The sequence below is a fragment of the Salmo salar genome, chromosome 06, assembly GCF_965601325.2.
Source record: "Salmo salar chromosome 06, fSalSal1, whole genome shotgun sequence".
NCBI classification, from domain to species: domain Eukaryota; kingdom Metazoa; phylum Chordata; class Actinopteri; order Salmoniformes; family Salmonidae; genus Salmo; species Salmo salar.
In genome coordinates, this window is record NC_138296.1 from 76,587,501 (window position 1) to 76,605,000 (window position 17,500).

Below are 17,500 nucleotides of genomic sequence, written 5' to 3' on the forward strand. Positions count from 1 at the left end.
TACGACTACAACTACTACTACTACTACTAGTAGCAGCTACTACTACTACTACTACTACTAGTAGTAGCTGCTACTACTACTGCTACTACTTCTACTAGTAGCTGCTGCTACTACTATTATTACTAGTAGCTGCTACTACTGCTAGTACTACTACTTCTACTACTACTAGTAGTAGCTGCTACTACTACCACTACTACTAGTAGCTGCTACTACTACTACTACTACTACTACTACTACTACTAGCTTTTGCTACTTCTACTACTTCTGCTACGGCTACTACTACTACTACTGCCACTACTACTAGTAGCTGCTACTGCTACTACTGCTACTACTACTACTAGCTGCTACTACTACTACTAGTACTAGTAGCTGCTACTACTACTACTACCACTACTACTAATAGATGCTACTGCTACTACTACCACTACTTGGCCTTCCCTGTGGCTCAGTTGGTAGAGCATGGTGTTTGCAACGCCAGCATGGTGTGTGCAATGCCAGGGTTGTGGGCTCGATTCCCACGGGGGAATGCATGAAATGAAAGGTATGCATTCACTACTGTAAGTCGCTCTGGATAAGAGCGACTGCTAAATGACTAAAATGTACAACTAATAGATGCTACTACTACTGCTAATAGTTACTTTTGCTACTACTACTAGTAGCTGCTACTACCACTTCTAGTACTACTTTTACTACTACTACTTTTACTTCTAGTACTACTACTACTACTACTATTATTATTATGATACTACTAGTAATCTGACAATACATACAGAAGCGTTAGTCAACGTTAGTCAGACTCACCTTCAGGATAACAGTCCAGGACACCATCAGCATCCAGCATTGGGAATCCATTCTCATCCCTGATCAAAAACGTTCCTGGAGGACAAGATGGGAACACCAGCATGGTCGTGGTCTCCTCTGTGGTCATTTCAGTGGTGGTTGGGAGTGTGGTTGGGTCAGGTGTGGTTGTAGTAGGAGGTCTGGTTGTGGTTGTGGTTGTGGTTGTGGTCCTGGGTTTAGGCCGGTCCAGGCCAATGACGGGTTTGCCACCCACGGTCAGGAACTTGTCTTTGGGGTTGACCAATGGTTGGCTCTCCCGACCATGACCGAACAGAGCCTGACCCTCCTGGTTCACCAATGGGCTGCCCTGGTGGTCTAGTATGGGAGGACAAACAATCAATGATCTATCTGTGTGAAAACGATTTGAGAAACAAAACAATTTGATTCTGTGCTGCAAGTGTGATATATCCCTTTCTCCGTAACAAATAAGGGAAATGAGAAGTCTTGACATACCAACACATTACAAAGCTCTTAGGAAAGTAGACCTGTAATACTCATAGAAACGGTGTTCAATAAGAGAAGGTATCAGTATACAGTATCTCACCAAAGATGGTGCGTCCATCCTCTCCCAGCACCACCCTCCTGGGTCGGCCCTGAGAGTCCTGGAGAACCATGCCATTCTCGTTCATCAGGACCCCCTCATCCAAGTCCACCACCTGAAGAAAACAACACATACACACCACAGGGTTGGAGACAAGACTCATACTGTCATAGGGAACATTACATTAAGGAAAGTCTACATAATGGTTAACATTGCAGGTGAAAGGTCAACAATAAAAATGTCTCCTTTCAATCCCCTTGTAACTTTGGAATTGAGACACAGACACACATACCCATTTGGCTCCATCAGGCCCCGTGATGTACCTTCGTCCATTAGGTTTGGTGTTGTCATTAGGTGTGCTGGACTCTTTGTCACTGGTCACTGTGAGATTGGGGCGGCCATTTTTACCGTTTCCGTTACCATTTCCGTAGCCAGGCTTGAGGCCTCCGCTGGGGGTTTTACCCCTGAGGAAGGGGTCTGACCGACTGGGGTAGCGCATCCTCGTCCCCTGCCCCCCCAAAGAGTCTCTGGATGAGGATGAGGAGGAGGAGGAGGAGGAGGAGTCCTGAGACCCCTGGCTGTTACCATGAGAACCCTCACTAGAGGAGGTCTGTCTGAGGGAGGGGAGAGAGAGGGAAGGGGGGGAGCCTCCAGTGCTAACACTAGTGCCCCCGTTAACCCTGCGGTCTGGCTGTGGCAGACTAGAGGAGGAAGAGGAAGAAGAGGAAGGGGATGTGTCTGGGCTAGAGGAACCTAACTGTGTGCTCTGTGCTGGTTGTGCTCTAAAGGGGAACCTAGAAGCCGTTTGCCTGTTTGTGAGCAGGGGGGATCTCACCCTCCCATTGGGACCTAAAATGGGACGTCGGGGGAATGTAGAACCAGGGATTAAACCGGGTCTGGTTCTACCAGGCTTGGGGTCCACACTCTCATTATCCCCACTCTGGGACACTCTGCGGGGGGTACTGGGGGCTGAGGTAGTGGTAGTGGTGGTAGTGGTCGTAGTAGTTTTGGGGACAGGGGTTGGGTCTGTGACTTTTTCATTCCTCTCATAGATCTCCTTACTCCCCTCGTAGAGATAGTCCTCCTCATGGTCATTACTGCTGTCCTCCCTGATGCTGCTTCCTCTGTGGACTGGCTCACTGGAGTCTCTACGACCACTAGAGGAGGTGTTGGAGGAGGAAGAGGAGGTGATGGGATTCCTAGATCCACCTAGAACTGCATTCCTGTTGGGCAGAGAGGGTTTAGGTGACCCCGCCCCCTCCCCGTTCTTTAATGGTAAGAGGGTGGAGGAGGTTTTAGCATCCTCACTGGTCTCCTGCAATGCTGAGGTCCTTGATTCCCCTGAGGCTCCTGCTGCCCCCGTGGCTCCTGCTGCCCCCAATGCAGCTGTCCTGGAGGGGGTTCCTCTAAGGAGGGGTCTCCCTGCCCCAACGGAGGACGAGGAGGTAGTCCTGCTCCAGGGAACCCTCCCGTCCGCCCGGGGTGAGGAGGCCCTGCTACTGCTCCCCGTCCCTGTTCCAAACCTGCTCTGGTGCCGGTTCCCAAAGGGGTTAATCCTGGAGGGAGGGGGAGCTGGGGTGTTGTAGTTCTCCCCCCTCCTTCTCTCCTCTCTCCTGTCTCCCCTCTCACCCTCCTCTCTCCTGTCTGCCCTCGCTCCCTCCTCTCTCCTGTCTCCCCTCCCTTCCTCCTCTCCCCTGTCTCCCCTCTCACCCTCCTCTCTCCTGTCTCCCCTCCCTCCCTCCTCTCTCTTGTCTCCCCTCCCTTCCTCCTCTCTCCTGTCTCCCCTCCCTCCCTCCTCTCTCCTGTCTCCCCTCTCAGCCTCCTCTCTCCTGTCTCCCCTCCCTCCCTCCTCTCTCCTGTCTCCCCTCACTCCCTCCTCTCTCATGTCTCCCCTCTCACCCTCCGCTCTCCTGCCTCCCCTCCCTCTCTCCTCTCTTCTGTCACCCCTCTCACCCTCCTCTCTCCTGTTTCCCCTCCCACCCTCCTCTCTCCTGTCCCCCCTCCCTCCCTCCTCTATCCTGTCTCCCCTCCCTCCCTCCTCTCTCCTGTCTCCCCTCCCTCTGTCCTCTCTCCTGTCGCCCCTCCCTTCCTCCTCTCTCTTGTCCTCTCTCCCTCTGTCCTCTCTCCTGTCTCCCCTCCCTTCCTCCTCTCTCCTGTCCTCTCTCCCTCTCTCCTCTCTCCTGTCTCCCCTCCCTTCCTCCTCTCTCCTGTCCTCTCTCCCTCTCTCCTCTCTCCTGTCCTCTCTTGCGTCCTCGGAGGGATGTGTCGAGGATATGGTCTGGGAATTGGAAGTGGGTTCTTCTTCTTTTGTGGCCTCTGTCTCTGTGTTTTTGTAGTCGTTGTGGTCATTTTTCTCCTGGTGGTGTGTTGAGTCCTGCGCATTAGGAGTGTGTGAGCCATGAGTGTGTGACGTTTCAGGAATCTTGCCTCCGGTCGATGTTGAGGCTGACCCAGGTTTGCGGAGTCCAGTCAGAACTCGGCCATTTGGATTCCCTCGAGACAGGATCCCGGGTTTCCTCCTGCCATAACCATATCCACGACCCGGCAGAGCAGGACCCCTACCCACAGAAGGTGCCTCGGCCTCGGGCTCTGAGATGGCCTGCTCTGGGGTGGAGGTGGAGGTGGAGGGTTTGGTTTCTGTGACACTGGGCTGGTCATAGGTGTTTTTACCCTCGGCGTAGTTGGTGACCGCATCGTCTTTCCTGATGGCTGCTGACTCCTGGCTGTGGGATGGGCTGGAGGACGAAGAGGAGGAGGCACTGTCCATTTCTGCATCCTGTGTCTTCGGCTGGAACACTGACCCTAAGCCTGACGTCCGGGAGAATTTCTGTCGACCAGAGTTGATGCGTCTACCGGAGAGAGGTTTGCGGAGAGGGTAGGAGGGTTTGGACGATGATGAGGAGCCCTCTGATGAGGGAACCTCTGCTTTGAGGCTGGGGCTAGAGGTCTCATCTACAGCTGGATCCTTCCCTCTCCCTCTGCCATGGCTCCTGTCCTCCTCCTCAGGTTCAGAAGGAACACCGTTGTTCTGAGTCACTGCTTCTTTCTTCTTCTCCAGAGCCTCGTTAATGAGCCTCTCCTCCTTCTGTTCTTCTGGATTGGGTTCTGTTGTTTTGTACTCCTCCTCCTGTTCATCCTCTGTTTCTGTTTCTCTCCCCTTGTCTCTGGCTGAAGAGGTACCGCCTCCTAGTTGCTGATTGGTCGCCCCCTTCCTGACTGTGCCCCTCACATCTGAGAAGATGCTGTGATAGGAGCGTGTCTGGGTGAGTGGGCGTGTCCGTCTGGTGGCGGGCGGGGAGGATGTGGTCTGGGTGGGTGTGGCCAGCTGTTCGGTCATGGCGTCTAATTGGAGATCGGTGTCATCGTCATGGTAACTGTCCTGTTCGGTGGTCCGAGAAGGTGTGTGGCTGGTTCTACGGCCTCCTTGGCTCTTGGAGTGATGAGTTGGCGGGGAGGCAGCGCTGTTGGCTGGCAAGTAAGATGGAGTATTAGTTAAGTGTACAAACCATTAAGACATTAGAAATGCAACTATCAACACATGCACACACACACGCACGCACGATCGCATGCACACACACACACACACACACACACACACACACACACACACACACACACACACACACACACACACACACACACACACACACACACACACACACACACACACACACACACACACACACACAGTAGATGTGCTTACCGGTGCCACGAGGCACGGCCACGCTGAAGGCTTTGGTTTGAGGGCCCTGGCCCCTCCTGTTGGTGGCCCTGATCTTGAAGATGTAACGGTCCCCAGGCTGGAGGCCGTCTACGATGGCTGAGGTGATGCTGCCGCGGTATGTCACTGACTTCATCCCAAAGGGTTTCATGGCAGGAGCATAGGACATGATGTACTCTGAGGGGAGGAGTACCAGGATCATTACAGAGCACCAACAATGTACAGTTGAAGTCGGAAGTTTACATACACTTAGGTTGGAGTCATTAAAACTTGTTTTTCTACCATTCCATATATTTTTTGTTAACAAACTATAGTTTTGGCAAGTCGGTTAGGACATCTACTTTGTGCATGACACAAGTCCATTTTCCAACAATTGTTTACAGACAGATTATTTCACTTATAATTCACTGTATCACAATTCCAGTGGGTCAGAAGTTTACATACACTAAGTTGACTGTGCCTTTAAACTCCTTGGAAAATTCCAGAAAATTATGCCATGGCTTTAGAAGCTTCTGATAGGCCAAGTGACATAATTTGAGTCAATTGGAGGTGTACCTGTGGATGTATTTCAAGGCCTACCTTCAAACTCAATGCCTCTTTGCTTGACATCATGGGAAAATCAAAAGAAATCAGCCAAGACCTCAGAAAAAAATTGTAGACCTCCACAAGTCTGGTTCATCCTTGGGAGCAATTTCCCAAAGCCTGAAGGTACCACGTTCATCTGTACAAACAATAGTACGCAAGTATAAACACCATGCGACCACGCAGCCGTCATAACGCTTAGGAAGGAGATTCGTTCTGTCTCCTAGAGATGAACGTACTTTGGTGCGAAAAGTGCAAATCAATCCCAGAACAACAGCAAAGGACCTTGTGAAGATGCTGGAGGAAACAGGTACAAAAGTATCTATATCCACAGTAAAACGAGTCCTCTATCGACATAACCTGAAAGGCCGCTCAGAAAGGAAGAAGCCACTGCTCCAAAACCGCTATAAAAAAAACAAGACTAAGGTTTGCAACTGCATATGGGGACAAAGATCATACTTTTTGGAGAAAAATAGAACTGTTTGGCCATAATGAAAATTTGTGGGCAGAACTGAAAAAGCTTGTGCGAGCAAGGAGGCCTACAAACCTGACTCAGTTACACCAGCTCTGTCAGGAGGAATGGGCCAAAATTCACCCAACTTATTGTGGGAAGCTTGTGGAAGGCTACCCAAAACGTTTGGTCCAAGTTAAACAATTTAAAGGCAATGCTACCAAATACTAATTGAGTGTATGTAAACTTCTGACCCACTGGGAATGTGATGAAAGAAATAAAAGCTGAAATAAATAATTCTCTCTACTTTTATTCTGACATTTCACATTCTTAAAATACAGTGGTGATCCTAACTGACCTAAGACAGGGAATTTTAACTAGGATTAAATGTCAGGAATTGTGAAAAACTGAGTTTAAATGTATTTGGCTGAGGTGTATGTAAACTTCCGACTTCAACTGTATGTGTTTATTAAAACTGAATCAATAAATTGATGTATAATGTGGTTTAGTATTGATGGATTGATTAAGTATTTAGGTGGGGCTTTGATTGATCAATTGAATAACTGATGGAATCATATTGATCAATTAGTTGACTGTTTGACTGTTTATTTGTCAACACATATTTGACCAGAGATACAGATGTACACAGCAGGAAATGACAAGTTGTAGCGTATTCAACATTTTAAAGTTTGTAATTTCTAATTTTAAGTGTCATACCTGATTTACTATAACAAAAAATGTATCAACCACTACAACAATGTCCATTAATTATAATCCACACAATAATTCACATTTCCTTTTGCTGCATGATTATTTTCCAGCTGTGAGAAAATGGTCAAATGAAGATCCTACACGTGTACAGTGAAATCATCTACTGAAGGATCAGAGAGGAGTGTCATGCGCTGACCACGTATCCTCCCGTTGGGTTCCTCAGGAGGGTCCCAGGTTGCCGTGACGGCGGTTCCCTTCCCTCTCAGCGCCTTCACGTGAAAGTTCTCTGGAGGACCGGAGGGAGCTGAGGAGCACAGAGGACAAAAGGGATGGGATGAGAAGGAATGTGTACCGAGAGAGAAAACAGAAGTTAGGAGAAGAGAAGAAGGAAAGTGGCTACTTGTACAGTAATAGTACTGTAGTTAATGCCGATAGCCTTCAAATAGGGAAAAAGTTAAGTAAAGATCGCTATACATTTCCAGAGAACACACCCCGGAGATCCTCTAAGGAAATTTAGACTAGAGCTCCAAGCAGCAGTCAGCCAGGCTGTATGAATGCTACAGTATGAATGCTACACTCATGACAGAATATACTGTATGACTCCAGTATCCAGGATCAGTAAGGGGAGGATGGGAGTGATATACACTAACTGTGCTGAATTATGACACAAAGCAATGAGATGGAAACCATAAACTGGCAGAGGTTTTCATGAAGGTATTTTATTAGGATCCCCATTAGCTGTTCCAAAAGCAGCAGCTACTCTTCCTGGGATCCACACAGAACATGAAACATGACATAATACAGAACAGCAATAGACCAGAACAGCTCAAGGACATAACTACAACAATTTAAAAGGCACACGTAGCCTACATATCAATACATACACATAAACTATCTAGGTCAAATAGGGGAGAGGCGTTGTGCCAAGAGGTGCTGCTTTATCTGTTTTTTGAAACCAGGTTTGTTGTTTATTTGAGCAATATGAAATGGAAGGAAGTTCCATGCAATAAGGGCTTTATATAATACTGTACGCTTTCTTGAATTTGTTCTGGATTTGGGGACTGTGAAAAGACCCCTGGTGCCATGTCTGGTGGGGTAAGTGTGTGTGTCAGAGCTGTGTGTAAGTTGACTATGCAAACAATTTGGGATTTCCAACACATTAATGTTTCTTATAAAAAGAAGAAGTGATGCAGTCAGTCTCTCCTCAACTCTTAGCCAAGAGAGACTGGCATGCATAGTATTTATATCAGCCCTCTGATTACAATGAAGATCAAAATGTGTTTTGGGCCAGATGCAGCTTAACTAGGTCTTTCCTTGCAGCACTGGACCACACGACTGGACAATAATCAACATAAGACAAAACTAGAGCCTGTATGACTTGTTTTTTGGAGTGTGGTGTCAAGAAAGCAGAGCATCTTTTTATTATGGACAGACCTCTCCCCATCTTTACAACCATTGAATCTATATGTTTTGACCATGACAGTTTACAGTCTAAGGTAAGGAGGGATTGAATGGAACAATCTGTATTAAATATGAATCAACGGCAAAACCTATGATTTACCCTTAAATATTTTATTGTATGACACTGTATGACTCATGTGACTCATTGAAAATTTTAATAAATGAAAATAGCAGCTTTCATCAAGAAAATACAATTTTCTCTCTTAAAGGGGCAATCTTATATAAACCTATTGATTCTTGAATGTAATTTATGAATGCCTCATGAGCTTAGTTCAACTGTCATACAACATCAGAACACAAAATATAACCTTGTTTAACTCCAATGTTTGTAAACAAAGTAAATGTAAATAAACACTGTAAAGCCTCATAACCTGGTTCAAGCTATAATGTTGATATCATGGATGGTCAGTCCATAGTCTGTCTGGTAATCTGAGAGTAGTTACATCTCTGCAGCCACATCACTAATCCCTTTACCAAAACAGTTACTTTTGTATTGTTTGAACTGTAGATTGCCACTTTAAAAGATGGGAAATGACATTGAAGACTTGGGGTTATCCTTTCTTTTCAGACAGGCAGTAAGACAACCTACCAGATTCTGGGGTCCTCTGGAACACAGATGTGCTCCACTTGCCATGGTTGTCTCCCTTGGAGATGCGGACAGAAAACTCATACATCCTGTCAGCTGACAGGGTATCTATCAGCAGCCTCCTCTGGTTGGTCTCCTTGTACTCCCACCGAGCAGACTCACCCTTCTCCCTGTACTTCACTGTGTAGTGTCTGGAGAGGGGAAAATAGATTATATGACTTATCTCTCTCTCTCTCTCTCGCTCTCTCTCTCTTTCTCACAGACACACAAAAACACACACACACACTCTCTCTCTCTCTCTCTCTCTCTCTCTCTCTCTCTCTCTCTCTCTCTCTCTCTCTCTCTCTCTCTCTCACCTGGAGCCCCCAGGGAGGACCTTCTCCATCTCGATAGATGGGTCCACCCAGCTGATGAGGACAGACTGAGGGGACATGACCCTCACGCTGATGTCTTTGGCCTCATGCTCCTCAGGCTCTGCATGGGGGACACACAGCACACAACATGGTCTGGAGGTCTGCAGGTCTAAGCACAACTAACTGAAAATAAGTTACTATACTCTTAGAAATGACGCAACAGTGGTAGGCCTGATCACCGACAACGACGAGACAGCCTAAAGGGAAGAGGTCAGAGACCTGGCTGCGTGGTGCCTGGACAACAACCTCTCCCTCAATGTGATCAAGACAAAGGAGATGATTGTGGACTACAGGAAAAGGAGGACCGAGCACGCCCCCATTCTCATCGACAGGGCTGCAGTGGAGCAGGTTGAGAGCTTCAAGTTCGTTGGTGTCCACATCACCAACAAACTAACATGGTCCAAGCACACCAAGACAGATGTGAAGAGGGCATGACAAAACCTATTCCCCCTCAGGAGACTGAAAAGATTTGGCATGGGTCCTCAGATCCTCAAAAAGTTCTACAGCTGCACCATCGAAAGCATCCTGACTGGTTGCATCACTGCCTGGTATGGCAACTGCTTGGCCTCCGACTGCAAGGCACTACAGAGGGTAGTGCAAACGGCCCAGTACATTACTGGGGCCAAGCTTCCTGCCATCCAGGACCTCTATACCAGGCAGTGTCATAGGAAGGCCCTAAAAATTGTCAAAGACTCCAGCCACCCTAGTCATAGACTGTTCTCTCTGCTACCGCATGGCAAGCGGTACCGGAGTGCCAAGTCTAGGTCCAAGAGGCTTCTAAACAGTTTCTACCCCCAAGCCATAAGACTCCTGAACATCTAGTCAAATGGCTACCCAGACTATTTGCATTGTCCCCCCCAGCTCTCCCCCTCTTTACACCTCTTCTACTCTCTGTTGTCATCTAAGCATAGTCACTTTAATAACTCTACCTACATGTACATACTACCTCAACTAACCGGTGCCCCCGCACTTTGACTCTGTATCAGTACCCCCCTGTATATAGTCTTGGTATTGTTAGTTACTGCTGCTCTTTAATTACTTGTTACTTTTATGACTTATTCTTATCTGTATTTTTTTTAAACTGCATTGTTGGTTAGGGGCTTGTAAGTAAGCATTTCACTGTAAGGTCTACACCTGTTGAATTCAGCACGTGACTAATACAATTTGATTTGATTTGATTTGAATCCTTTTTTCTAAGCGTGTGCATTACTGAAATGTAGTCTGTTTTTACATTGCTATATGAGGAGAGGTGTTGAAATGGTGTAAAACTCTAAAACGTGTGTTGTGTCATGTGGTTTGAGTGTTGTAATAATATAATATAATAATAAAATAAAATAATGTAATAATTCAATACAATATAATAATGTATTAATTAAATATAATAATGTAGCAATATAATAATGTAATAATATAATAATGTAATAATACCATATAATAATATAATCATGTAATAATGTAATAATACAATATAATCATGTAATAATATACTATAATCATGTAATAATATAATACTGTAATAATATAATAATGTAATAATGTAATAATACCATATAATAATATAATAATGTAATAATATAATAATGTAACAATATAATAATGTAATAATATAATAAGGTAATAATACCATATAATAATATAATCATGTAATATAATAATATGATCATGTAATAATATAATAATGTAATAATATTGTAATAGTGTAATAATATAATAATGTAAAAATATAATAATATAATAATGTAATATAATAATATGATAATGTAATTATATAATAATGTAATAATATTGTAATAGTGTAATAATATAATAATGTAATAATATTGTAATAGTGTAATAATATAATAATAATATAATATAATATAATTAGAAGATTGAGTGTTGTCTGAAGATGATTTCCTTGCAGCTGGATGTAGTTAATTAAGAGTGGTTTTAAAGGCTCATGAAGCTGTTATAAAGGCTTCTAAGGATGTTGTAAAGACTCATAACATGGCCATAAGGTGTACCTGGTGGAGCTTTTTTGGTCAGGGTGGCCCTGTTGCTTGGCGCGCTCCGCCCCGTTGCTCTCTGTGCCTGCAGTGATACCACATAGACGGACTCAGAGGCTATAAACAGAGAGACATAGGTCAGCGTTTAAACTCTACAACACACTATGGGTGGGCACTAAACACACACAGTACATACTGTACTGTTCACACAACAATATACAAGAAAGACAACAAGTAGGCGACCAGTACGATGAAGAAAACTTTAGTAAACTATGTGCAGGTATCTACAAAGAATACATACGCTGTAAGTAGGAGCAGATGAACCATTACATAACATCAAGACGTACAACTGCTACGCGTTTATACTACTAGACTCTTCTTCAGGCTGAGTTTTAGAATACCTGCCATTTAAGGGCCTACCTTCTAATTCCCTCATTACACAACAATATGCAAACTCGGTGTGAGAGAGATCCAGGTGCTCTTACCTAGTTTGTGATTGTGTCTGTTTCTCTGGTCTGCCTGTGGCTGGGTGTGGTGTTGTTGGTGTTGGGACCTCTGGTCCAGCAGGGCTGGCCCTGCCCTGGCCCTCTCTGGCTGACGAGGGCCGGAGGACGACTGGGGGGTACTCCGGATCCGCTGCCCCCTGGGGGAGGTTAGGCCTGAGGGGTGCAATGCATCATCTACCCCTATTTCTGTTTCTGTCCTCACATGGATTCTCACAGGGGGGTCAGGCCTGGGCCGGGTGTCTGGAGTAGGAGATGGATGAGCTGGAAGAGAGAGAAAAATATCGCTGAAGTGCAGTATGGTTCACCTGACCCTGATAAGACCATAAGGAATCTCAGGTTCACATGCAGATCGCTGCAATCACTTCTATGAGTTTCTATCTCATCATTATGCTTTGAAATGTTTTAAATGCCATGGAGTACTCAGGGAAACTCCCCATATGTCCCCCTTTGCCCAAAATGAATTATTCTCCAATAATCAAAACAAGTTACAGTATCTGAGACGCTGTAACCAATGGAGATGTCACACCGTGGACACAGACAGGGACCACGGACCACACAATCTTCCCATGTCATCTGCTGCTACTTCCTGTTTCCTACTTCCTGGTGTTATCACATGATGTCTGTCTGACTCCAGCCTGGACAGTTGTCTCAGACAGACAGCCAGACAATTCCGCCATCCATCTTCTCTTCCCCACCCCTCCCGTGCTTCGCTGGCATGCCGAGTGATGCACTGACAACATAATGAAAAACATTTCCCTCCCTTTCCTTTCTCTCCTCCCCCCCATCTCTCATCCCTCTTTCTCATAATCATTGTCAGATGAAAGGCTGCGCAGTCTTCTTTCCCTCAGAGTGAATGAATGCCTTTTCAGCAGAGGTTGACACAATCCAGTCAGACAGAGTGATAAAGTAGATGTGGGCATAAGATAGGGTCATACAGGGTTAGTCACTATGCTCTTATGAAATGAATATGTAGGAGTTATTACCTGCTCGATCAGTGAAGGAGAGATGAGAAGAGGAGAAGTGAAGAGAAGAAAGTGAACAAGGAAAGGAGGATAGGACAAGAGTTCCCGACAGGACAGAAGCAGTCTGTGTGTGAGAGGGTTCGCTGACCTATCTCTGTCCTGCCACAACTAATCCCCCCTTCTCTCTCTCTCTCTCTCTCTCTCTCTTTCTCTCTTTCTCTCTCTCTCGGTCTCTCTCTCACTTTATCTCTATGTCTCTCTCTCTGTCTGTCTCTCTCATTATTTCTCTGTCTCTGTCTGTCTCTTTCTTTCTGTCTCTCTCTGTCTCTCTCTCTCTCTTTGTCTCTCTCTCTCTCTCTGTCTCACTCTCTCCCTGTTTCTCTCTCACTCACTCTCTCTTTCTCTGTCACTCTCTCAATTCAATATCAATTTAAGGGCTTTATTGGCATGGGAAACATATGTTTACATTGCCAAAGCAAGTAAAATAGATAATAAACAAAAGTGAAATAAACAATAAACATTACACTTCAAATGTCATATTATGTGCAAATAGCTAAAGAACAAAAGGGAAAATAAATAAACATAAATATGGGTTGTATTTACAATGTTGTTTGTTCTTCACTGGTTGCCCTTTTCTTGTGGCAACAGGTCACACATCTTGAGAGAATAGAAATGGGAGTTTAACAAAATTGGATTTGTTTTCTAATTCTTTGTGGGTAATCTGAGGTAAATATGTGTCTATAATATGGTCATACATTTGGCAGGAGTTTAGGAAGTGCAGCTCAGTTTCCACCTCATTTTGTGGGCAGTGTGCACATAGCCTGTCTTCTCTTGAGAGACAGGTCTGCCTTTGGTGGCCTTTCTCAATAGCAAGGCTATGCTCTGTACATAGTCAAAGCTTTCCTTAAGTTTGGGTCAATCACAGTGGTCAGGTATTCTGCCACTGTGTGCTCTCTGTTTAGGGCCAAATAGCATTCTAGTTCGCTTTGGTATTTTTGTTAATTCTTTCCAATGTGTCAAGTAATTATCTTTTTGTTTTCTCATGATTTGGTTGGGTCTAATTGTGTTGCTGTCCTGGGGCTCTGTGGGGTCTGTTTGTGTTTGTGACCAGAGCCCCAGGACCAGCTTGTTTAGGGGTTTGTGTATCGCTTAATTTTAGGTGGTTGGATTATTTAATGGCTCTTTTCTTTTCTTGACATTTAGCGGGTATCGGCATAATTCTGCACTGCGTGCATTATTTGGTGTGTCACATTGTACACTGAGGACATTTTTTGCAGAATTCTGCATGCAGAGTCTCAATTTGGTGTTTGTCCCATTTAGTGATTTCTTGGTTGGTGAGTGGACCCCAGACCTCACAACCATAAAGGGCAATGGATTCTATAACTGATTCAAGTATTTTTAGCCAAATCCTAATTGGTATGTCGGATTGTATGTTATTTTTGATGGCATAGAATGCCCTTCTTGCCTTGTCTCTCAGATCGTTCACAGCTTTGTGGAAGTTACCTGTGGTGCTGATGTTTAGGCTGAGGTATGTATTGTTTTTTTGTGTGCTCTAGGGCAACGGTGTCTAGATGGAATTTGTATTTTTGGTCCTAGCAACTGGACCTTTTTTGGAACACTATTATTTTTGTCTTACTGACATTTACTGTCAGAGCCCAGGTCTGACAGAATTTGTGCAGAAGATCTAGGTGCTGCTGTAGGCCCTTCTTGGTTGGGGACAGAAGCACCAGATTATCAGCAAACAGTAGACATTTGACTTCAGATTCTAGTAGGGTGAGGCCGGGTGCTGCAGACTGTTCTAGTGGCATCGCCAATTAGTTGATATATATGTTGAAGATGGTGTGGCTCAAGCTGCATCCCTGTTTCACCCCACAGCCCTGTGGGAAGAAATTTGTGTTTTTTTGCCAATTCTAACCACACACTTGTTGTTTCTGTACATGGATTTTATAATGTTGTATGTTTTCCTCCAATTTGTAGAGCAGACCCTCATGCCAAATTGAGTTAAAAGCTTTTTGGAAATCAACAAAGCATGAGAAGACTTTGTCTTTGCTTTGGTTTGTTTGTCAATTAGGATGTGCAGGGTGAATACGTGGTCTGTCGTACAATCATTTGGTAAAAAGCCTATTTGACATTTGCTCAGTACATTGTTTTCGCTGAGGAAATGTACGAGCCTGCTATTAATGATAATGAGGAGGATTTCCCCAAGGTTGCTGTTGACACGTATCCCATGGTAGTTATTGGAGTCAAATTTGTCTCCACTTTTGTGGATTTGTTGTGATCAGTCCTTGGAGCCAAATATTGGGGAAGATGCCAGAGCTTAGGATGATGTTAGAGTTCAAGTATAGCCAATTGGAATTTGTGGTTTGTATATTTTATCATTCATTTAGGATACTATCAACACCACAGGCCTTTTTGGGTTGTAGGGTTTGTATTTTGTTCTGTAGTTCATTCAATGTAATTGGAGAATCCAGTGGGTTCTGGTAGTCTTTAATAGTGGATTCTATGATTTGTATTTGTTTTTGCTGTTTGTTCTTTGTTATAGGGCCAAAAAGATTGGAGAAGTAATTTATCCATATATCTCCGTTTTGGATAGATAACTCTTCGTGTTTATGTTTGTTTAGTGTTTTCCAATTTTCCCAGAAGTGGTAAGAGTTTATGGATTCTTAACTTATTTCTCCCTGTCTCTCTGTTTATCTCTCAAATTCAAATTCAGAGAGAAAGTGGGAGGGAGAAAGAATGAGAGAGAGATGGGGAGAGAAAGAGCAAGAGAGAGAGAGAGAGATAGAGAAAGCAGGGGGAGCAAGAGCGAGAGAGAGGGAGAGAGAGAGGAGGAGAGAAAGAGCAAGAGAGAGAGGAGAGAGAGAGAAGGAGAGAGAGAGTAGGAGAGAGAGCAAGAGAGAGATAGAGAGAAGGAGAGAGAGAGAAGGAGAGAGAGAGAAAGAGAGGGAGAGAGAGAGAGCAAGAGAAGGAGAGAGAGAGGGAGAGAGAGAGCGAGAGAAGGGGAGAGAGAGAGAGAGAGAGAAAGAGAGAGAGAGCGAGAACCCTCCACACTCTAATTGACAAACAAGTAAACCAAAACAAAGGCAAAATCTACTCGTGTTTTGTAGATTTCAAGAAAGCATTTGATTCAATTTGGCACAAAGATATTTTTTATAAACTAATAGAAAGTGGTATTGGAGGGAAAACATATGATGTTATTAAATCAATGTACACTAAAAACAAATGTGAAGTTAAAATTGGCAACAAGCAAACAGACTTCTTCTCTCAGGGACGGGGAGTGAAACAGGGCTGCCCAATAAGTCCAACACTATTTAACATCTACATTAATGAATTGGCAAAAACATTAGAAGAATCGGAAGCACCTGGTATCACCCTACACAACACTGAAATCAAGTGTCAGCTGTACGCAGATTACCTGGTGCTGCTGTCTCCCACTAAAGAGGGTCTGCTGTAAACAGATGACCTGGTGCTGCTGTCTCCCACTAAAGAGGGGTTACAGCAGCACCTAGATCGTCTTCACAGGTTCTGTCAGACCTGGGCTCTGACCATTAACCTAAAAAAAAACAAGTTTTGCAAGTGCAAAGAAAAACTCCAAATAACGCATGTAGAGCACAATTGGGACAATTCCTCATTCGAATAGAAAAAAGAGCCATCAAATTTTACAACCATCTAAAAACAAGTGACCCCAAAACATTCCATCACACAGCTCTACAATGTCAAGAGATGAAACCAGAGAAGAATCCCCTCAGCCAGCTGGTTCTGAGGCTCAGTTCACAAACCCAAACCAACCCCATAGAGCCTCAGGACAGCACTCAGAAAATCTGGCCCAACCAAATCATCACAAAACAAAAATAAAAATATATCACCTATTGGAAAGACACCACAAAAAATCAAAGTAAACTTCAATGCTATTTGGCTCTAAACAGACAGTACTTGGTGGCAGACTATCTGACCACTGTGACTGATAGAAAACTGAGGAAAACACTGACTAGGTACAGACTCAGTGAGCACAGTCTGGCTATAGAGACCGGTCGTCACAGACAAACCTGGCTGCCCAGAGAGGACAGGCTGTGCTCACTCTGCTCCAGGGGAGAGGTAGAGACAGAGCTGTATTTCCTATTACACTGTGACAAATACTCAGACCTAAGAGAATATTTCTTTCCCAAAATTATAATTCAATACAAAGAATTTGAAACTATAAAAGATGAAGAAAAAATCTAATATTTATTGGGTTTAAAGCCAAAATGTGCAGTTTTGGCAGCCAAATATGTGTCCTCATGCCACAACCTGAGGGACAACCATATTTTTCTATATGTATACTTTGACAATGTAAGTAATAATAAACTTGCCATGTAAATAAAGTCAATTGAATTGAATTGAATTGAGAGAGAGGGAGAGAGAGAGAGCGAGAGAAGCAGAGAGAGAGAGAGCGAGAGAAGGAGAGAGAGAGAGAGAGGGAGCGAGAGAGAAAGAGAGAGGGAGAGAAAGAGAGAGAGAGAGAGAGAGAGAGAGAGAGAAGGTGGGGGTCTAGAGTGTGAGAGAGAGAGAGAGAGAGAGAGAGAGGGAAAAGGTGGGGGGCTAGAGAGAGAGAGAGGGAGAGAGAGAGAGAGAGAGGAGAGAGAGGGAGAGAAGGAGGGCCCCCCACCTTCTCTCTCTCCCCCTCCCTCTCTCTCTCTCGTCTCTCTAGCCCCCCATCTTCTCTCTCTCTCTCTCTCGCTCTCTCTCTCTCTCTCTCTCTAGC

The 17,500-nt window shown here is 44.6% G+C and overlaps 1 protein-coding gene across 1 annotated transcript in view; it reads right to left on the bottom strand.

Annotated features, from left to right (window-relative positions):
* fndc1 (fibronectin type III domain containing 1) overlaps positions 1–17,500 on the bottom strand; it is a 201,016-nt gene that overhangs the window by 41,193 nt on the left and 142,323 nt on the right. Inside the window, exons 5-13 of the mRNA XM_082976974.1 lie at positions 11,777–12,058; positions 11,310–11,408; positions 9,250–9,367; positions 8,897–9,084; positions 7,043–7,150; positions 5,085–5,279; positions 1,674–4,849; positions 1,385–1,496; positions 802–1,155 (exon numbers count right to left, since the gene is read on the bottom strand). Coding sequence (XP_082833100.1) covers positions 802–1,155; positions 1,385–1,496; positions 1,674–4,849; positions 5,085–5,279; positions 7,043–7,150; positions 8,897–9,084; positions 9,250–9,367; positions 11,310–11,408; positions 11,777–12,058 — 4,632 coding nt within the window. The remainder of the gene's footprint in view (positions 1–801; positions 1,156–1,384; positions 1,497–1,673; positions 4,850–5,084; positions 5,280–7,042; positions 7,151–8,896; positions 9,085–9,249; positions 9,368–11,309; positions 11,409–11,776; positions 12,059–17,500) is intronic.